Here is a 20,020-nt window from a genome sequence, read left to right on the forward strand (position 1 = left end):
AATCTCAATAAGTACAGTTCATGAGGTGAAACACTGACAAATCCCAAAAAAAGATGTAAAAAAAAAAAAAAAAAAAAAAGAATTAGGCAGCCACTTTGCTCTCCATTTCCTAGGATTGCAGGTGAATGAAAAGATAAAATCATCAAGTTTCATTAAACACAAACACGATGTCTTCAGACACAAAGAAATTAGCTGTATTGTATTTACTGTATAATACTTTCAGAATATATGTGTATAGAACCTCATAATGTTATTTGAATACCTTGAATTATAACACAACATTTTATCAATACCAAAATAAAGACTAGTTATATTATGGCCACCATTAGCTACAGGCTCCCAAGCACCATAAGATTCTCTGTTGTTGACACTCCGAACTCATTTGCAAGTATTCTGCTATTTCTTTTTTCCTAATGCTGTTCTGCAGTTTGGCTTGCTTTCTTTTATTTTATCTGTCTCATTTTAATTTTAATTACTTTTATGGGATTAAAACAACCAGCATATTGTTTCCCTTTTTGTCTTTAATTAACATGCTCAAAGATCTATCAACAGGTTACTATTCTGACACCAAATCATAAGTCCAGTTTAACTTATTGTTGACTGCTTGTTTCTTAGAATTTGCCACCTGTCAGTCCACAAAGGAGAAAAAACTTTATATCCTGTAAGCTGTAGTAATTCAGTCACTTAATTTTAGATACTTAATCGAGTGTACAGCAGTAAGAGATCAAAGTGATGAAATATACCCATCATCCACTAGTTTGGAAAAAGTAAAAAAATGGTTTCTTCATGCATAAATTTATCTTTATTCAAACTCACATAAATATCTGTAAATTTTAAATAATCAGATTCAATTATGTTAACTTGTCACTGCTGAATAGTTTTAAACCAGTACAACTTTTATAAAAACAAAATGTATAAGTACAGAATATTTTTGCAGTTCCACAAGTAACTACCGTGTAAACTGTGTAAGCAGAATTTAAATGACAAAATCCCACTGAGCTTTTAAATTACAGTGGATATATTTAAATATACATAAAATGGAAACTTTAGGAAGAAAATCTCAGGCACGTGCATTAACAATTGAGTGGGGAATGGGAAAAAAAAAAAACAGTAAAAAATGCAGTAGTATTCAAGATTTTAGTACTCAGAATTATTATTGTTATTATTATTTTGGTGAAGAACACTCTTCTAGGTGTCATATGATACATCTCTGCATGTCAACACAGTGTGTTTAACATCTTTTTAATGAAAGTATTAATGACTTCATTTTATCATATTACCATTGTACATTTATACATCAAATATCTTCATACAATTTGAAGAGAAATTATGTGTTTACTACTTACCTAACTGGGTCTCCTGAATTGTTAGCTTACTTTCCAATGGGTGTAAAAGCTTTGGTGGTTTATCTGTTAGTGGCGCTAGAAAAGAAAGAAATTCACATATATAGTTTTCTGATAATTATTGTGTAGAAAAAAAACACAACTTGATACATTGGTTCAGAAATGTTTTTTCTTTGTTTGTTCATGCCTTAAGTAATGTTCATGCTTTAAGCAGCAGTAAATGTTTTTACTTACAGAGAGAATATAGCACCACACTTAGATTATTTCATACACTGGGGTACTGGAGACATTTGTTAAAAAAAAAATCTCTTAAGACTATCACAAAAATCCTAAAGCAATCTATAAATATGCTTTAATGCAATATTTTATTGCTTAGTATATTTAAATACATTCCTGCCAAACAGAGTCACTATCAGGGAATTAATATAGATAATCTAAGATTTGAAGGTGGACTACAATAAAAGGTGTGCAAAACACCAAAATAAAATCCAAGGGACAGACACAGTGACGTAATGGAGAAACTCCTACTAAAATTACTTCTCTCTTCCCTTTTAATATAGTCTGAAATAATTTTGGTAGAATACTGTAAATTGTAGAATAAGAGTTTTGTCATGATCGAAAACATTTTGAAGGTGCTAATAGGAACTTTGTGAAGCATGTTCAAAACATATTGCTGAACAATGTAGCTATTAACTAGATTCATCACCTCATGTATACTTCATAGAAGTGACACTGATTATTGCTACTTTCATAGTACTAACAACTACTGTTAGTAAGTCTGTTCTACTGATGTCTGACAAACAAGTTCACAATATATGAAGAGAACATTCACTTTTTTTCTTAAAATGATTAGTAAGTGTTCATGGGAAATCTCCAACTTTTAGCTTCCTGGAACATTTTGATATTTAGCTTTTCAACATTAATTCACATTTCAGTCTTTAACATAGATTATGGGCTGTCAGAGATTTAAAGTACTTTTGACACTTTGATATAACTGTATAATATTTGTTCCGTCAAACTTGTCAAATCACTACTTCCTTTCTTACTGACATACATTTACATGTGTGGATGTTTAATCTACTAAATACACTCATCTCCTGTCAGCAGAGGTTGAGCTGCTTTCTCTTACTACACTCATTTTCCTCTTTGATTAAATTATCAATGCCCTTTAATACCTACAGTACTAACACTAACATTGCATGCAACAAGTAGAGAATGAATCCATATTTTGCTGTTTCATAGATAATTTTCCTATTTAACCAATGCATAAAGCTACCCAGTTGATATCACAGAATCATAGAATGGCTTGGGTTAGAAGGGATCTTAAAGATCATCTAGTTCCCCCTGTCATAATTGCCAACTACTTAATCGATCAGGTTGCTCAGGACTTTGATCACCTCCAGATATGGGGCAAAACATTATGTTTTGATCCATCAGTGCAAGGGATGAATCAAAATAATTCTTCAGGGAAAAGACCTAGATTTGGTCTACAAACACTTTTCATTTTTCTACTTTCTATAGGCGATTATTCTGTATTAAAGACTTCAGAGAGAGCCCACATTTATTAAAGATTTTTAAACATCTTTGGGTGGTTACTTTTCTTTACACTGATGTCCATATATCTCTCACCTTTTTTTTTTTTTTTTCTTTTTTCTTTTTTTTTTTTCTTTTTCTTTTTCTTTTTTTTTTTTTTTTTTCCTTTTGAGGTGGAAGGGAAAAGAATCTAAACTGCATTTTTTCTTAAACTACAAAATTAATCATTCCCAATCTTAACTTCTCCATCAAGACTCAGAATTTATCAGCACACTGCCATTTAAAAAAGAATAAATAAAAATCATCCACTTTGAATTTAAATTTAGTTTTGCAGTTCTGTCACTCTCAACTCAATTACCATTTATCAGATAGTGTTTTCTGAGTCATTGTTGTTCTAGATCTGTTTTGAGACTCTTCAAGAAAACAAGAGTTTCTGACTGTATTAAAGATATAACTAGTTCAGTTCATCTGAATGCAACAAATGATGCTAGAAAACAGTATTTTTTTTTTCCAGTTGAAGCAAAGAAAGACATTACTTTTATGGTCCTGTACTTAAGAGGCTTCTGATTACTCAATGAATAATCAATATCATTAATATTAGCAATTTATAAATAAATCAACACAACAAGAGTATGAAGTCATTACATAATTTATGCCCAGCAAAATTTTCCTATAACTCATGATTATTCAAGTCTTCAACAAAGAATTTCACAGAAGAAATATTGTTGAAAACAATTAATTAGGTATATAACTGATATATTAGATTTATAGGAGTACATAGGCTGGAAAGATATTCTGGAGATCAAGTGGTTTCAACTCTTGCTGAAAGTAAATTCAATAGATCAGATGGTTTGTAGGTCAGTACTTCATCCACTGAAAGTTTTGAATGCCTCTATAAATGGAGAATTCACCACTTCAAGTATTTCCTTCTCTGTGATAATATTTTCAGACAGGAAGAATGAGCAACACAGATGTAGGCAAATCTATGGTTCAAGCAGTTGTAGCTCCCAGGTCTAACTCTGTCACCCATGTAGAAAACCAAAGCACGCCTGAGCATACTGCATTTCAAAGTTTAAGCTATAGGGAAACATTGAAAGAGAGATAGAAGCAAGGAAAATCACCTCACTATCTTGCTATACTTAAGACATCTGTTTATAAAATTTTAAGACAATTTGAAATGCCCACTCAATCAATCTACACCTTATGTGCATGTTATTTTAGTTATTAATCTACAAAGATATGACTGTTTTTTCTGGCAATTAAGCCATGTGAACTAAAACAAATCTGAGAAGATTTCAGCTGCCCCTCTGCATTTCAGTTTTATGCTGTCTGCAGATGCCAACATTCATAGGCAGCACAGAGCTTCTGCAATCCTTGTTTAGTTTAGAAACTCTGAAGTAGACCTGTTGTCTCCTATAGGCAATTTCAAATCCTTCAGACTCTGAGGTATTATATTCTTAACTGGAGCAACCTATCATACAAGAGACTATTCAAAATGAACACAGTCTTCAGATAGATACACTGAGGTACAGGAATCTAGTAAGTTTAACAACAACAACAACAACAAAACACAGACACAAAAAATATCTTCTCTCTCTGACTTTTTACTAAACAGCAGTAAGAACTGGAGAAAAAAACAAACAAACAAACAAAAAAACCAACACAAAACATGCACACACACACAAACCAACCACAAAACCTCACAACTACAGCATCCCTTAACAAGCTAAGTACCCTTTATTTTTTTAAGAAGAGGTGTAGAAAGGCAACCATTTTCAGATCCTACAGAAATGGTAATGATTTCAAAGTATTTCCTCTACTGTGTTGCAAGCAAACAACTAAAATTATTTTCCATGTTACTAAATAATAGAAAAGGTCCTCGTTCTAATAGGTACTTATCACATGATTGTCAGAAGGAGCAGTGCTCAGATTCCTATTTCTATTCTTTCACAGGAGATCGTCAGGTTTCTTGCCAAGAATCTTAATTCCAGGACATTATTGTCTACATCTGCATGGATTCAGTATCTCTTCTCTCTGTTTCCCTTGCACTCTTTCCTCTTTCCCTCTTCCCCTCTTCGTTCCCCTCCTGCCTTTCACTTCCTTCTGCATCTTCTTCCCCCTCTTCACCTCCTTCTTCTCTTTCCTTATTTCCTTTTCCTCTTAAGAGTCAAGAATCTTATTCCAGATAAAGTTAACAAAAAACTCCAAAACAAACAAACAAACCAACAAACAAAAACCAAGTTTTTGTTAGGTCAGCTTCTCACAAGTAAAAGCAGTTTGATCAAATCCACATTACAGTCCATCTTTGAATTCTGAACTATAACTGTAGAACGGTTTGCAAAGAAATCTGTGTCACATTTGCTTTTCACTAAAACTAATATAAAACAATTAAATAAAAATCTTAAGTAAAGTAACCATTTCTGAAACTGTATTTAAAATTAATATTTAAGTTTAAACTTATTGTTCATGTGCAGACATACTGATTGTACTCAAAGAGAAAGTAATTTCACATTCCTTACCTACTATATTGGATGTACATTTAAAATGTATTGAAATATTGCCCTGTGGTGAAAAAATGGAGAGCCATGACAATAAATTACCCATCTATAAACTACCCAGAATTTTACATTAGCTGCTTATTTCCATATTATTCACATAGTATATTATTAGTCACATAGTATATACTCTTACCATATGCAAACTTCTACTATTTGAGGAGACTGGCCACTTGAATGTGCTTCACATAACTAATGAAGATAAGCTTAATCTGAACTGTACATCAAAATATGACTAATCCTGGGTATCAAAACAATTGCATTGAATCAAAAGTGTGCAACCTTAGTTATAATCATAATTAATATAATTGATAACAATTCAAAAGATCTATGCCTGCATTCACAAATTGCTTAGATTTTGCTATGGAAATTCTGATGATTTTAGTCCTGTCTTCATTTCTTAGAGGCAGACAGGACTATGTGGAGCTGTCTACAACTCAGAAACACAGTTTATCGTCTGGAAGGACAGGAAAATTCTTGCAAGGAAGTAAGTTCACTAGAATGGTTGTCTTGCTTAGTCATTTTGAGTTATCTGCATTTTAGAACATTTCTTGTCTAGATATTTTATTGAAGTAAAACTTACTTTCTGAAGACAAAAAGCTTTCTGATCATTCTGAGAAGTAATTACATCTGTGATGTAATACAATGAGATTAAACCTTTTATGTTTACAAATTCATCTTGTTCTTAGAAAAAAAATGACTGGCATGAAATGACTGGCATGTCCCTGGAAGGTATAAACCGTAGCACTGTTCAGAAAAATCCTCCACCTTGTCTCATTAAAATTTCCATTCCTGCTTTCCTGCTGATTTTTCAGAGTTTTATTTTTTAAACCCCTGTTGTGTCCCCTCTTTATTCCGTTAGTTTGGCACAAGCAAATGACCACAGGGAGAAGATATCCCCCCCCGTAGCCACACTATATAATAGAATGCAATAAAACTATATATGTGCAGCCCGAACCTAAGTACTCAGATATTTCACTAGATAAATTATTTTCTTCTTTGAAATAAATGCGTGGCAAGATCTTTTATAAGAAGTAAATTATTAATACTTGTTTGAGACTTCTAATAAATAAGATGTCTCAGGTACAATGATTATATTTCATTCACAAAGGCATTATTTAAAATTACATCTACACTGAATTCCACAGCAGCTCTATAAGAATATTCTGCCTCACTGTGAACAAGCTTGATTATACCCTCAATCAAACAGGTCAAACTGAGGGCAGATACAAATGAAAATCCATATAAGGCTACCAGGGATGAGTATGAATAATATCAACATAAATTAACTACTTAATGTGACTTGGTTATCATAATGACTGACTGAAGATCAGATTTTATCTGTTGAATCCTTCCTATTAATCTTGAATTTCAAGACATAAATTTGGCCTCTTCTTTCAGTGTGTGCTTTTAGTGTTGTTTTCCTATTAGCACATACTATTAAAAAGCCAACACTACTGATTTGGGTATACAAATAAAACATTTTTATTTCTCATACCAAGAGTTTAAATTATGCATATTGCAAAAGGAGGAGGCATTGAAGAAATGAAGATGGTGTCATGGTTTAACCCACAATGTGGCTCAGCACCACACAGTCACTTGCCTCTACTTCCGAGTGGTATAGGGGAAAGAACTGGGGTAAAACAAGTAGAACTCATAGGTTGAGATAAACCTTTTAATAAGAATGGCCTTGGCTCTGTACAGCACTATTCAGCAACAACTATAAACATCAGTGTGTTTGTTATCAACATTATTTTTCTCCTAGAACCAAAACACAGCATCAAACCAGACACTCTGAAGAAAACATTTCTGTCCCGGTTGAAACCAAGAAAGATGGGAAGAATATTTCTTTCTAGGAAAACTTTTAATAATATGTTTTTGGCTTGTGAGTCCCCCATGATCAACAACAGGCTAAATAGTGGAGAAGAGGAACAGATGCAGCCAGGTGCTGGGGTTTTCATTATATACTCATCTCTAATTGAATATGATAGGACATTTGTATTAGTCCTATGACTTCAGAGATGTATATAGTTCTCCTTTTACTGGATAATTTTCTTAAACACAGTGGCTTTTTCCAGCAGGCTCCAAGGAAAAAGCCCTAATCATCTCTTATCATAGATGCTAAAAATTCCTGAAATACAAATGAACTGAACAGTATATGTAGTTAAAATCAGTGAGTGACATGTTAGCCTAATATTATGGAAGTAACAGTTTATTTGTGTGGCAGCTTTAGAATTCACGTTTTGAATCAGATGCTGAAGCATGGTCTGTCTGCATGGTCTTTTCAGTTTGTTCAGATTATCTGAAATAAATGAGAAGCGTTGAACATGTTTGCTGTTACTTTTGTTGCCTTAAACAAGCATGTGATACGTTATCTGTATGTTTAATTAAAAGTGGTCTCGTTAGGAGAAGAATGAAACCACACATCCAGGAGCACTTCCCTCAGTTTCACTGTTTTATAAGCCTACAGAATTTCACTCACCAGGAATTTTGTTTTGTCTTCTTACGTTACTGGCTTGTGTGAGGCCTTAAGGCCAAAATGACCATCTTTTCTCCTGGTAGAGTACCATAAATAGATTCTTATGTTTAACTATCTTCATACCTCTTGAGAGGAACCCCCAGACCTGTTGCTTGTTGCATGTTACAGGACGGTCTGATAGACAGCATCAGTGGGATCTGGCATCGCAGTCTTACAAACAGTAGCAATAAACAGTAGCAGCCTCAAACTTTTTCCAGCCTTTATAGTGGCAACTAAAAGACAAATAGTTGAAGACAGAAAAGACCACTGCAATTGTCATTTTTAATATTCAAGTACTGTGCTCCTGGTTTGAATTCTGTTTTCTCTACAATTTTTACACACATAGCTTTCTCTAAAGTGCCTTGTTTCTCTACTATTGGGCCTGTCTTGTTCTTTATCACCATATGAGAAAAGGATTAAACAAATCCAGTTGACCTCAGATAAGCTCTTTGTGCTGCTGATTCTAATACTGCTTTTCTTCCAAGACAAATGAAAAGCTTCTGGATCCTGTTTCCTAGTTCTTTTCAAGACTGGTGACTAATATAAATGACTTTTATAGGGACCTGTATGAGCTATGATATCTTACCGCACTACTGTGAGACAGTTTGAATCAATGAGAGTATTTTTATTTCCACAGCAAGTAGTCTTTGTTTATGATCAGCTATGTTGTGTGCTATAAAAGTCTTGTATAAGACTTGTGAAACAAACTGAAACATAAGCAGTATCCTTAACAACTGAGCTACCTGAATAGTTTACATATTCATGAAGAAAAATAGAATTATGTAACTCATGGGGTTTTTGAAAAAGTAAGAAAAGTTAGACTCACACATCACATCAAGTAAGTGCCCAAAAATGCACATTATTAAAATTTCTCAGTATATCATCACTGATCTCCTTCTCACATAATTCCCTTGGCTTTCTTTTTGTTTTGTTTTGTGGTTGTGGGTTTTTATTTTTTGTGTGGTTTTTTTTTTTGTTTGTTTGTTTGTTTTGGCTCTAGATTAAACTATATGGGAAAGAAAATTCTGAGAATCTTATAGTATTCTGTTCTCTATGACTAAACCAAACATGCATTTTCTTAGCAATTACTCTACCATGCTTACTGGAAAGTTTACTAAAAAGCCTTCTGTAACCATTATGTTGTCCAATTACTCAGAGAAACTCACAGTTTTCTGTTCAGCTTCACTTCTGCCCTTCTCAGTTGAATTTTCAGTTTTATTATTCATTACTTTTTTTCTTCATGATCTTTTAATGATCTTTAAAATTTCACCCTGAAATTTAACATTACTTTCCAGTTCTGCCCTGCTATCTTGTATGTGCTATTTTTTAGATTTCAAACCAGAATAACTGGAGTTTTCTGACATCTCTATTGTAGGACAATGACTTTAGGAACTTTTCCTGCCTTTGCTTATCATTGTTTTTTTTTTTTTTTTTTTTTTTTTTTTTTAAGAGAGAGTTAAAGCAGATAATTCTTGGAAATATTGTAACTCACAACCTTTGAACACAAATTTTGGATACTTTATTCTTTTTTCCATAATTAAATCTTTCTGCTGATAAGGTTGACATTTCAGAATAAGATTTCTCAGTCTCGGAGGAGGCCTTGTGAAGGGAATAGGGCTTTATGCACCCTGACCGCTTCCACCCTTCCAAAAAGCTGACATTTAAAGTCCTGATAATTAGAGTTTTTACTTATTGCACTGGCTTTTCTCCTTCATAATTTGTAGTCAACCTTTTAATTTTGTTTCTCTATTTCATAATCACGTAATTTAAAGTCCAACTTGTTCTCATTCTTTCTGTCCTGTCATGGATCTGTACATCTTTTTCATTTGTTCTCCAATTCATTTCAGTGATTTAGGTTTTCTAAATCTACCTTTGCTTGGCTAAAAATCTGGACATAATATGATTTCCAGTGGTGTAAAAATTGAGAGAAATCCTTAATTTCTAGTTTTGTAAATACTGTTGGTTTTGCTTTTTTTTTGTTGTTGTTGTTGTTGTTTTGTTTGTTTGTTTGTTTGCTTGTTTTTTAATTTTAATTTTATTTTAATACTTTGATTTGAGTGCACAATAAGTTCTTTGTCCTCTCAGGCAGCTATTTTTATATCTTGTGAGCTTACAGAATGATTATTTTTTATTACTGTTTTTATTTTTAGTAACTATTTGCACTCATAATCAGGTTTAGAAAATCCAGATGATTCCCAAGGTGTCCTAGGTAGCAGCTATATAGATGTGTTTCAAGGCAGGCTCCATGCTGAATAAATGGTATGGAATGTCTCTATAGCTTATACTAAGGATCTGCCTGGTTCTATACTGCTTGTATAGATGCTGCCATTACAACAGCAGATGTTCTGGCACCGAGGACTTCAGATTTCCTAATCTTTGCACAAATATGTATGAAGTCTAAGCCTGCAAGCTTCACAGAATCCAGTTTTTTAATGTGATTGTAGGATATTAATGTCTACACAAGTGCACAGAAGCAAAAATATGCACAATACCTTTAATGGGGAGTAGAAGGTGACTGAGAACAGTTGTATCTAGCACTTATTGCCTGATCAACGTGCCAAACTTTGAACAAAGCTAGCCATAAAAATCCAGTATGGCAGATGTTATATTAACACACATCATATGGTCACTTGGCAGTGAAGAGGGATTAGACATCATAAGCATTTGGTCTGCAGAAACATTACCAAATCTTGTGGTTACACAGTAATGATTTATTTTTGTGTGAAAAAAATACTCTACTTGATACTTTTTTACTAAATGTGTGAAAAAACAATACATCAAACCTGCAAACCTTATTGAAAAGAAAATGGAAACTTAAAACAATCAAGAAACATAAAACAATTCAAAAAACCTCCTCCTCTAATTACAAGCATGTTGAGAAAAAGGAACGTTGCTAGCAAACAAAAAAGATCAAATTGGATTATTTCTTTTTCAGATTCTATAACAGAAACAATAACACTTTTCTCTCTTTAGTCAATATTTTCTTTAAAGAATCCTTCCATTATGTTTCTTTGGGAACAGAAAAAAGAGATTGGAAAAGTTTACTTTATGAAGTAAGGAAAGTGGTACATATTAGAACATCTTGAAATTAATCTATGTATGTTTACTTTGGCAAGAAATCTATGCCACTCTATTTGCCGAATAACTACAATCATAAAACTACAGAAAAAAAAATCTTGATTAGTCAGTCTTCTTCATAGTAAAAGATCTTAGACCCAGAAGAAGTGTAATTTAGAGGCTTCCCTCCCCTAGTTTTCCCCCAAAGTTGCTATTTATTTCTTTTAAATATAAGGAGGAATTTGTAATGAAATGCACATACTGTTTACACAGAAAAAGTAAGGTGCATTTGGGATTTTTCACTTAATTATCTGTAATGGTAAGTACTATTTTAAGAAACTTTACATCTTCATTAAAAATGTCTATTTTTCATGTTAGAGAATCTAAAAAATAACTCAAATGCTATTTTATTTTTTGGAGGTTAGAATAGAAGTGTTGATAATAATAATAATTCTTCACCTGCCTAGGTTTCAGTATCTTGGTCTCTGCAGTGCAAGCACTTAATATTTCACAATATTTTTGTTTTAATCATCCAAAGTTAATAGATCATAAATATTAGAAAACCAAATTTGAATTTTCAACAGAGGAACTAGCTTTCTATGTTAGAATTACTTCATTTATCCTGGAGTTTGTCTACAAGGTGCTATTCAGAGTCATACAGAGATATCTGAGTCTCATTAGAAAGAACATACTAAAACACCATTGCATCTGGGTGGAAATACTGTATTTCAGCAGCTTAATAATCTGTGCTATTGAGCTTGTCAAAAGTACCATGCAAACAAACCTGCGCTGCTTTTAAGATCTGAGCTAAATGCTGACGTGTAATACCTCACTGTGATGCATTTTTCATAATTTAAGTGTACTAACCCAGTTCCCCAAAAATGGTAGAAGTACTTAGAGGCCTAAATGCCATGCCAACTCTCAAAATGTCATGAGTTGCAATGGATCTAATTTGTTTAACTTTTTGTAAAGTTAGAAAGAGGAAACTAAATTCCTGGAAAGCAAGTGACTTTCTTGAAAAGCTTTCATTGGCTGAAAACACAATTTTCCAGCAAATTAGATTCTTTCCCAGTGGAAAAATAAACCTGTTAATGTAAAGCATCTGTATAAAGTATGAACATAACTCATTTTGCTTACAAATAATCTACTTCTGCTTTATATGGCTGACTTCATTTGCATTTTCAGAGAAGCACATAAACTGTTACACCGGAGAGAATGTAAATAAAAGGTATTATCCTGCAGTAGTAGCCACATCTTTGTGCAGTGCACTGGGTAGGAATTGTAGACACAAAAGTCTAGCATATCTATTTAATAATCTTAAACACTCAGCAATCAAGTCAGCTCAATGTTACTATTAATATTTAGAGAGTAAACATAAGGACTCAGCACTTCCCCAGTCTGGACAGCAAGATATCATGTTTGTGGAAGAGGATTTTCTGATTTTCTGAGACAAACGAATAGATTATTGTTTCTTCTTCTTCTGCATAAATTCCAAAACAAAGTTAAATAAATACAGAGAAAAGGAAAGTAAGAAGCAAAAACAATTAGGTCACCTTTTCCTTACACATCTTAATACTACTTGTGTTATGATCCAGCTCATGATTTTAACTATTATAAGTGATATTCACTTAGATATCAAAAGTTGCTGCAGGCACTTCTCACGACTGATTCATAATATATATTCCTGGGAAGATACACAGTATTAGATCAGTGCCAAATGTAACTGATATTTCAAATCAACTGGGAAGAAAAAAAAAAAAAAAAAAAAAAGAAGCTAATTATTAATGTATTTTTACTCATTTTAGAAACATCATATTGATGTTGTTTCTCTTCTTCCTTCCTCTCTGCTCAGCTTTCCTTTGGTCATATACAAATCTATTCCAAAATAGACAAGAAACTTCTAGAGATAGTCCAGAGAAGGACCACAAAGATGATGAGGGATCTGGAGCATCTCCTTTACAGAGCCCAGGGGCTGAGAGGGGATCTCATCAGTGCTTATAAATACCTAAAGGGCAGGAGTCAAATGGATGAGCCCAGTCTCTTTTCAGTGGTGCCTACAGATGGGACAATGGGCAATGAAAAGAGACTGGAACACAGAATTTCCATAGAAACACGAGAAAAAACATTACTGTGAGGATGACAGAGCACTAGGACAGCCTGCTAAGAGAGGCAGTGGAGTTTCCTTCACTGGAGACATTCAAGACCCCTCTGGACACTTTCCCGTGTAACTTCCTGAAGGGAACCTGTTTTTAGAAGGGGGGGTAGACTCAGTGATCTTTAGAAGTTCCTTCCAACACCTACAATTCTGTGATTACATGTGATTCAAAGTCTAATCACGCTGTTTAGAGTTGATCAAGGGGGAACAGAAAATAAGGATCTGTGTGTTCTAGCAGACAACATTTGTTGCCCATGAGCCAACAGTGTGCCCTTGTAGCCAATGACATCCTGGGGTGAATTAAAAAGAGAATGGCCAGCAGGTTGAGGGAGGTGATCCCTCCCATCTACTCTGTCTTGGTGAATATTACGACCAGCTCTGGTCTCCCCAGTTCAAAAAGACAGGCATCTCCTAGAAGCATTCCAGCAGAGGGACACAAAGATGAGAAAGGGCCCAGAATATCTCCCATATAAGGAGAGGCAGAGTAACCTTGTTCTGTTACCTTGGTCTGTTAGCTAGATTTATAATTGGATCAGTATTGCTGGAGCTACAGCTCCACCTCTGTCTCCCTAAGCAGATCTACTGGTTATTCAAACAGGAAAGTCTACAGCTTCACTACTGCTTCGCCAGTCTCTGTCTCTGAGACCATTCTCAATGGGATTTCAATGCCTGCAAACCCAGCGATCCAGTCTTTCTCTGCATTATCTATTGGTAATGGGTCCTGTGAGCAAGCCGACTGTTCACCACAGATCTCCTCTTAATCAAGTTGTTGTTGTTTTTTTTTCTTTTCTTTTAAATTTCACTAAATTTGGAAGTTTAAGGTCACAGAAGAAAACAAAAAATAAAAATAAAATAAAATAAAATAAAAATGTAAGAAAATATCAATGTAAAAAGCTACAAAATGAGTGAAAAAACAAATGCTTAACTGAAACTTGAAGTAAAAAAAACAATACTAAGAAATAGAAATTTTCTAAAAATGATGGGCACATAACTTCAAAATCAGGCAAAGTATATATATATATATATGAAAAAAACCACAACAAAATCCCACACCTAAGTTGAGCTCAGAATGAATCTGTAGGAAATAATTTGCGATCTTCAGCTACATGTTGCTGGATATTTTTATTAGCAATTAACATGATTAAGTACAGTTTTCTTATCTGATTTAATTAGCTGTACTCATACAGAACTATTCTAAGTTGGGCATCAAAGATATATGACACATATTTTCAACTACATGTACAATTATTGTGAAAATGAATGTAATAGTAATTTTTACTAGCCCAAGGCAATTATAATTATGGGAAGTGCTTGTTTGGTAAAAGGTCACAATTTGATGTCTTGCATTTGCCTGAAATAGTCCAGTCACTGCACAAACTCCAACAATAAAAGCTTATTTTTAACAACCATGATTTAACAATTTAACTTTAGAACTCATTATAAGTGTTTCTGAATATTTAAACAGTAAGAATTTAAAATTATTATCTCAAAACGAATGATGGATTAAACTTTTAAATTTGTTTTTATTTTTGTACTCAGTTTATGCTTTTACCTATGGGCATACTGCTGAATAAGATAAGCCAGTTTTATGAACTACAATGATAATTTCTTAAAGCCACGTGAATTGCTGAGAACTTTTTAAATGACCCTTTCAGAATTACATTAATCTTCAAGTTTCTTCCCACTGTCTCCTGATTAATTCACTTGCATTTTGCTGGAGGCCAGCTGCATGGAGTCTTTGCCTTCAGCCAAAAGGCTGGGGAAGCTGCTTACGGTGTATTTCATATCACATCAATCAAGCACAAGCATTCAACCCCTAACCCACCACTGTGTATTAGTGACCTGGATCCTGAAGCCAGGATTCTTGCCAGAAACCTGTTTTCTAGTCCACATTGTAACACATTACAGCTGCAGAAGATGTAACATCATTTGTCAGTTCAACATTTGCTGCCAGCCAGTTGTCAAACAGCATTTGGGGAAAGAGGAAGGAGAACAGTCTACAAATTGAGAGAAATCTTAAAGGAGAAGGTTATGAATATAATTGTCTTTAAACATGATATGTCTTAAGGAGGAAATCAATAGAATGAAAATGTAAACCAAGCTGCCTCCTGTTTGAAAAACATGCAGAAATTTTTATGACAATGCATAAAGTTCATGGTTCACACAATGAATTAACAACAAACCAGCCAAACTCATTTGATGCATAAAATATATTTTTTAGGAAAAAAAATATGACATCAAATTGCTGAAGCACATCTACTGTGTGGTTATTTCTAGTAGGTTTTATAAACTGTTAAAAACAAACGTTTTAGAAGGTGTTGTAATTGCTTGGGATTTTTACCCTTTGATTTATGAATAAGAAAGCAAATGATATTCATAATTTAAAGATGTCTGTACAAGCTGCACAAAAAATGCTGAGCTATAGATATATACTGAAAAAGAATGGATTCTCTATTGTTTTCTGCACATAAAGATGAAATATATCACTATGTCTAAATGTGGTAGAATATATTAAGGCAAAGTACAGATGTTTGGAAAGATGAAGTGCCCCAGCAATTGCCTTTGTTTTTTATTTCCAGGGAGAGTTTTCACACAAAAGTACAGCTTTTCTTAGCAACAAATTCAATCCAGGGATCTTACTTACATCTACACTTCCTGAAACAGAATAAAAATATATATTATTTGCTATTAAACTAATATATCTAGCTAATTTTCTATGTGAACAAAGTATTTGTTGGTTCACAGACGTACACGCTGCAGCAAATAGAAGGCTTTTACTTCCCTGTATACTATCCCATAAATAAAAATAAGAGCAAGAAAAATATTCAGTCTTCTTACAAACATAAACGGTAATCACATCTGAATGCTTTCTAATCTTCACAAAACATATTATTTTTTCTAAAGAATATACTACTCTATGTAATGATGTATGATCTCTGTTTTGTCTAGAAATTAGACTCAGTTCATGCATGTTTTATCAAACAATTTTTGCATTTTTAGGCTGGACACCCATGACAAATACTGACTAAAGACAATGTTCATATAATTGTCACACATATTATATGTATGACAATTATATATGACAGTAAAGTAACAGAAATAAAACTACATTAAGAAAGCTGTTCAGTATTGCAAGGAGACATCTAAACACTTGAGTTCAGCTGAAATTGCTGGAGGTAAAGGTACTCAAAATTTAATTTATTTGAATTAAAAAATAGTTCCCATTTGTTTACTCAATTTTTTTCTTAGATTTATAAGAATGCAATTTAAGCTTACATACCCTAGTAATCAGAGAACAAATTTCAAACTGCATAATTAATTTGCATTAAGCAATAATGACATCTTTGATTCTTGCATCTTCATCAGGTATTTATTTTGAAAGCAAATTAATCCTCCACAAATGAAGTTTGGACATAACAAATACCACTTTCCTGGCAGTCAGTTTATAATCTTGAACGTGAGATTTATTCTTTTGCTCAGACAAAAAAGACAGTTACCAATTGAGAGCTTTGTCTTTTTTTTGACGGGAAAAAAAAACCAAAAAAACAACAACCAAACAAAAAACAAAACCAAAAAACAGTAATTACGGTTCTTCTAGAGCTGAGCTGACAAAGCTTATCAGGGTGCTGCTTACCTGTATTAAAATTTAAAACTTATTTTCATAGGCGCAACAGGTAGAAATGTCAACTGTAAATTTAAGTCAAGGCAAAGAAGCAACAAAACAGCAAACAGGGCAAATTCCTAACACACTGTCATTCTGCACAAACTCCACTCTCCATATAAGTTTCAAGAATTATAGTAGTATCAGTGCTAGAAAATATGATAACTGCATGTACATACATATCCTTAGAGTACATGGCAAACTTGGTACAAAAAAATAATTTAAAAAAAAAATCTATGAATGTTTTCATCTCCTTAGTAATAACCATGTGATTAATGAAAGGGACTCATGAATCCTTAAGAACTTTTTGATAATTCATTTATTTTATTGCCAGAAAACTGGAAAAAAACCAGATATCTACCAACATGTACTATCTAGATATTTAGAGCTCAGTTGGCTAACTATTAACCATAATTTTCTTAGTAGAAGCACTAATATAGGAGAGAACAACAACAACAACAAAAACAAAACAAATACAAAAAACCCAAAACACACCACTTTTATTTAAAAAAAAAAAAAAAAAAAGATTTACAATGCTCTGAGAGACAAAAAGCTCATTTTAAAAAATGAATTTTCTTAACAGAGAAGATTATTACAAGCAAGGTGAAGTTATATGTTGATAGAATCTTGTGCCTTCTATTTCTTTACAAATTTTCCTCAGTATGTCTCCATTCCTTTCAGATAAATATGCCCCTGACATAAGCTTTCTTGCAGAAAAGAAATAACATCTCTCTATTGCAATTCTGAAATACCATATTTTATGAATCAGATGTAAACGGCAACAAGAACAGTCATGCCTTTAATGGTCTGAAATCATAAACACTAAAAGGATTAAGTGCTCTGATTCACCACAGTGAATTTAATCAGAAATACAAAAAGTTGATTGAAATATTAAATATGCTACTATGTCATCGATGTCAGCCTCCAGTAAAAAAGTACACTGCTAATATTCTACCTCTATTCGATAACGATAAAATGGTTGAGTCTGTTGAGACTTAACTAACACTAAAGCAAGACAGCTCTATTTCCTAAACTGCACCAAATGTAAGACTAGCACTGCCTATATAAAGCCAGAAAAACTTACTGTTTTAAATCTGAGGAGTTATTTGTAACTTAGAAGTAACTAATCAATATACTGATATGCACTTTGCTCCTCCAGGCACAGCAGTCTCTTAAATGGTTCACTCCTCACAGGTTACACAGAACAAACAGGAATTAGGTACACTCTGAGCTAAAGAACCTTGTCCCAAGTCTTACAAGATGACAACACTCAATACAGTACATGCTTCAACAGATGCCTTGTGTACTGAATCCCATTGTTCTTTCTGCCCACAGGCCATAGCCTTTGCACGTGCATCTGAAAAGGTCAGCTGCCTTTCCAGATGTAAGCTGCCAAGAGATGCTGGTCACACATGCCCCAAGTGTCTAGTTGATCAGAATGAATTGTCAGTTCCTGTCTTAGGCACAAGACTGATATGTAATCATAATCACACTATATTAAGCTTCCAAAAGGTTAAACAGATGAGCTTGAGTAGTTTTAACTTAATGATCTGAAGAATGTCTCATCATGTCCTCATCAAAAAACCAAGGAGTGTTATACTGTCATTCACTCATCAACAGGTTGGGCAAGAGACAATAGCAAGTGTCTTGAATACAATTTTCCTTGACTGCTTTCAAATTTGCTCTCATATACTCCACATACACCATATTCATTTAAACAGATAATTTATGTTAGCAAACTTTGAACTTTGCTGCAAATTATAAATTACTAAGAGTATATGTCTTAGTGAAGCCTTTGTCTTTAAACATCTTTTAATCTTGTCTTTAAATGATTAAGAATACCTAAAAGGACATTATGGTTTTATCATATTTACAGTAGAGACTGAATTTCTACACAATTACATCCTATATGAAAGTCCAGGTAATAGACATTATTGTTAGAGTTAAGGTACTATGGTTAGGCTGCGGTTAGACTTGATGATCTACAAGGTCTTTTCCAACCTGGGTAATTCTATGATCACCAAAACATTTTACAGATTTTATAAAAATTCTCATATGAGAACTTTGCTATAACAATTTTATGATTTTCTTTTTTTCTTTTTTCTTTTTTTTTTTTTTAACTCAAAAAACAGTCTAAGCTGTTTATATATATGTTTATATGAAAATATATAACAGTCTAATGAGAAGTGGATGGAAGCTTGTTCTCAAAAGACTGAGATGCAATAATGTTTTACAATATTGTCCAAAAAACATTCAATAGTTTAGATATCTATCATATCAAATAAGAGCACTATCTGATCTCTATGAAAAGCATCCCAGTAAAATTTCTAGATATCCAACAACCTGTAACAGCAAGCTTTTTTTTTTTTCCTGCTCATGTTTTTCCAATTCATTTTCTATGAACAAATGAGAGCTATATCAATGATGTAGTTTTGAACACTTACATAAATAATAAAATGCTGAAATATTACAGAATTATGACCCATTTAAAGAGTAATAAATTGAAATAAAATATGGCAATCATAACTCGAGATTTTTTTGTATAGTCTGCTTATAAAGAACCATTGCTGTGCCTATTAGGAGCCTAATATAAGTGGGCTCTTTCTTTTAAATACTGTATACATAAGTAGAGAATGAGAAGCATTTAAGAGTACAGTTACCATTTTCTGTTGGAAACCCACATACATTTTCTTCCAGAGTAGCCATGAGTCTTGTCCTAAGACCCCCACTTAAGACCACCCATTTTAAATTACAGTTTTCCAGGGACTGTTCTCATATCAGACAAGACACTCAAAATAAGCTTTTCTAAACTTGCTCCTCTGTTCAAGTTTAGAAGTGCAAGAAGCCTCAGTTTTTAGTATGGACAGTCAACTTTGATGCATTTGCTTGGGCTTATTTTTAAGTGCAAGAGCATCTGAATTAGCCGCTCCCATCAACTATTCAGTATAACTGTGACCACAGAGTTTGATACTAGTAAGGCACCTTCTTCTTAACTCCTCTGCTAAACAGAAATGAAAGAGTCCTTAACATTAGCTCTCCCTGAAGTCATTCAAGCAAAACATTTTTAAACAGGATAACTCAGAAAACAGTTGAAAGAGTAAAATAAAAAAAAAAGTTAATAAAATCAAGCTGTCTTCAGTTTGAGGGAATACTCCACTTACCCAGATGAAAAAAACATTTTAACAGAAGTAAAAACAG

General features: G+C 33.2%; 1 protein-coding gene across 2 annotated transcripts in view; it reads right to left on the reverse strand.

Moving 5' to 3' along the window:
* IL1RAPL1 (interleukin 1 receptor accessory protein like 1) overlaps window positions 1-20,020 on the reverse strand; it is a 652,915-nt gene that overhangs the window by 161,143 nt on the left and 471,752 nt on the right. For both annotated transcript variants that reach the window (XM_015885202.3, XM_085549854.1), the window contains one exon: window positions 1,347-1,421. In XM_015885202.3, coding sequence (XP_015740688.2) covers window positions 1,347-1,421 — 75 coding nt within the window. The remainder of the gene's footprint in view (window positions 1-1,346; window positions 1,422-20,020) is intronic.

This window comes from Coturnix japonica, chromosome 1, assembly GCF_054131305.1.
Source record: "Coturnix japonica strain WE chromosome 1, WE-NBRP24, whole genome shotgun sequence".
In the NCBI taxonomy this organism is placed as follows: Eukaryota; Metazoa; Chordata; class Aves; order Galliformes; family Phasianidae; genus Coturnix; species Coturnix japonica.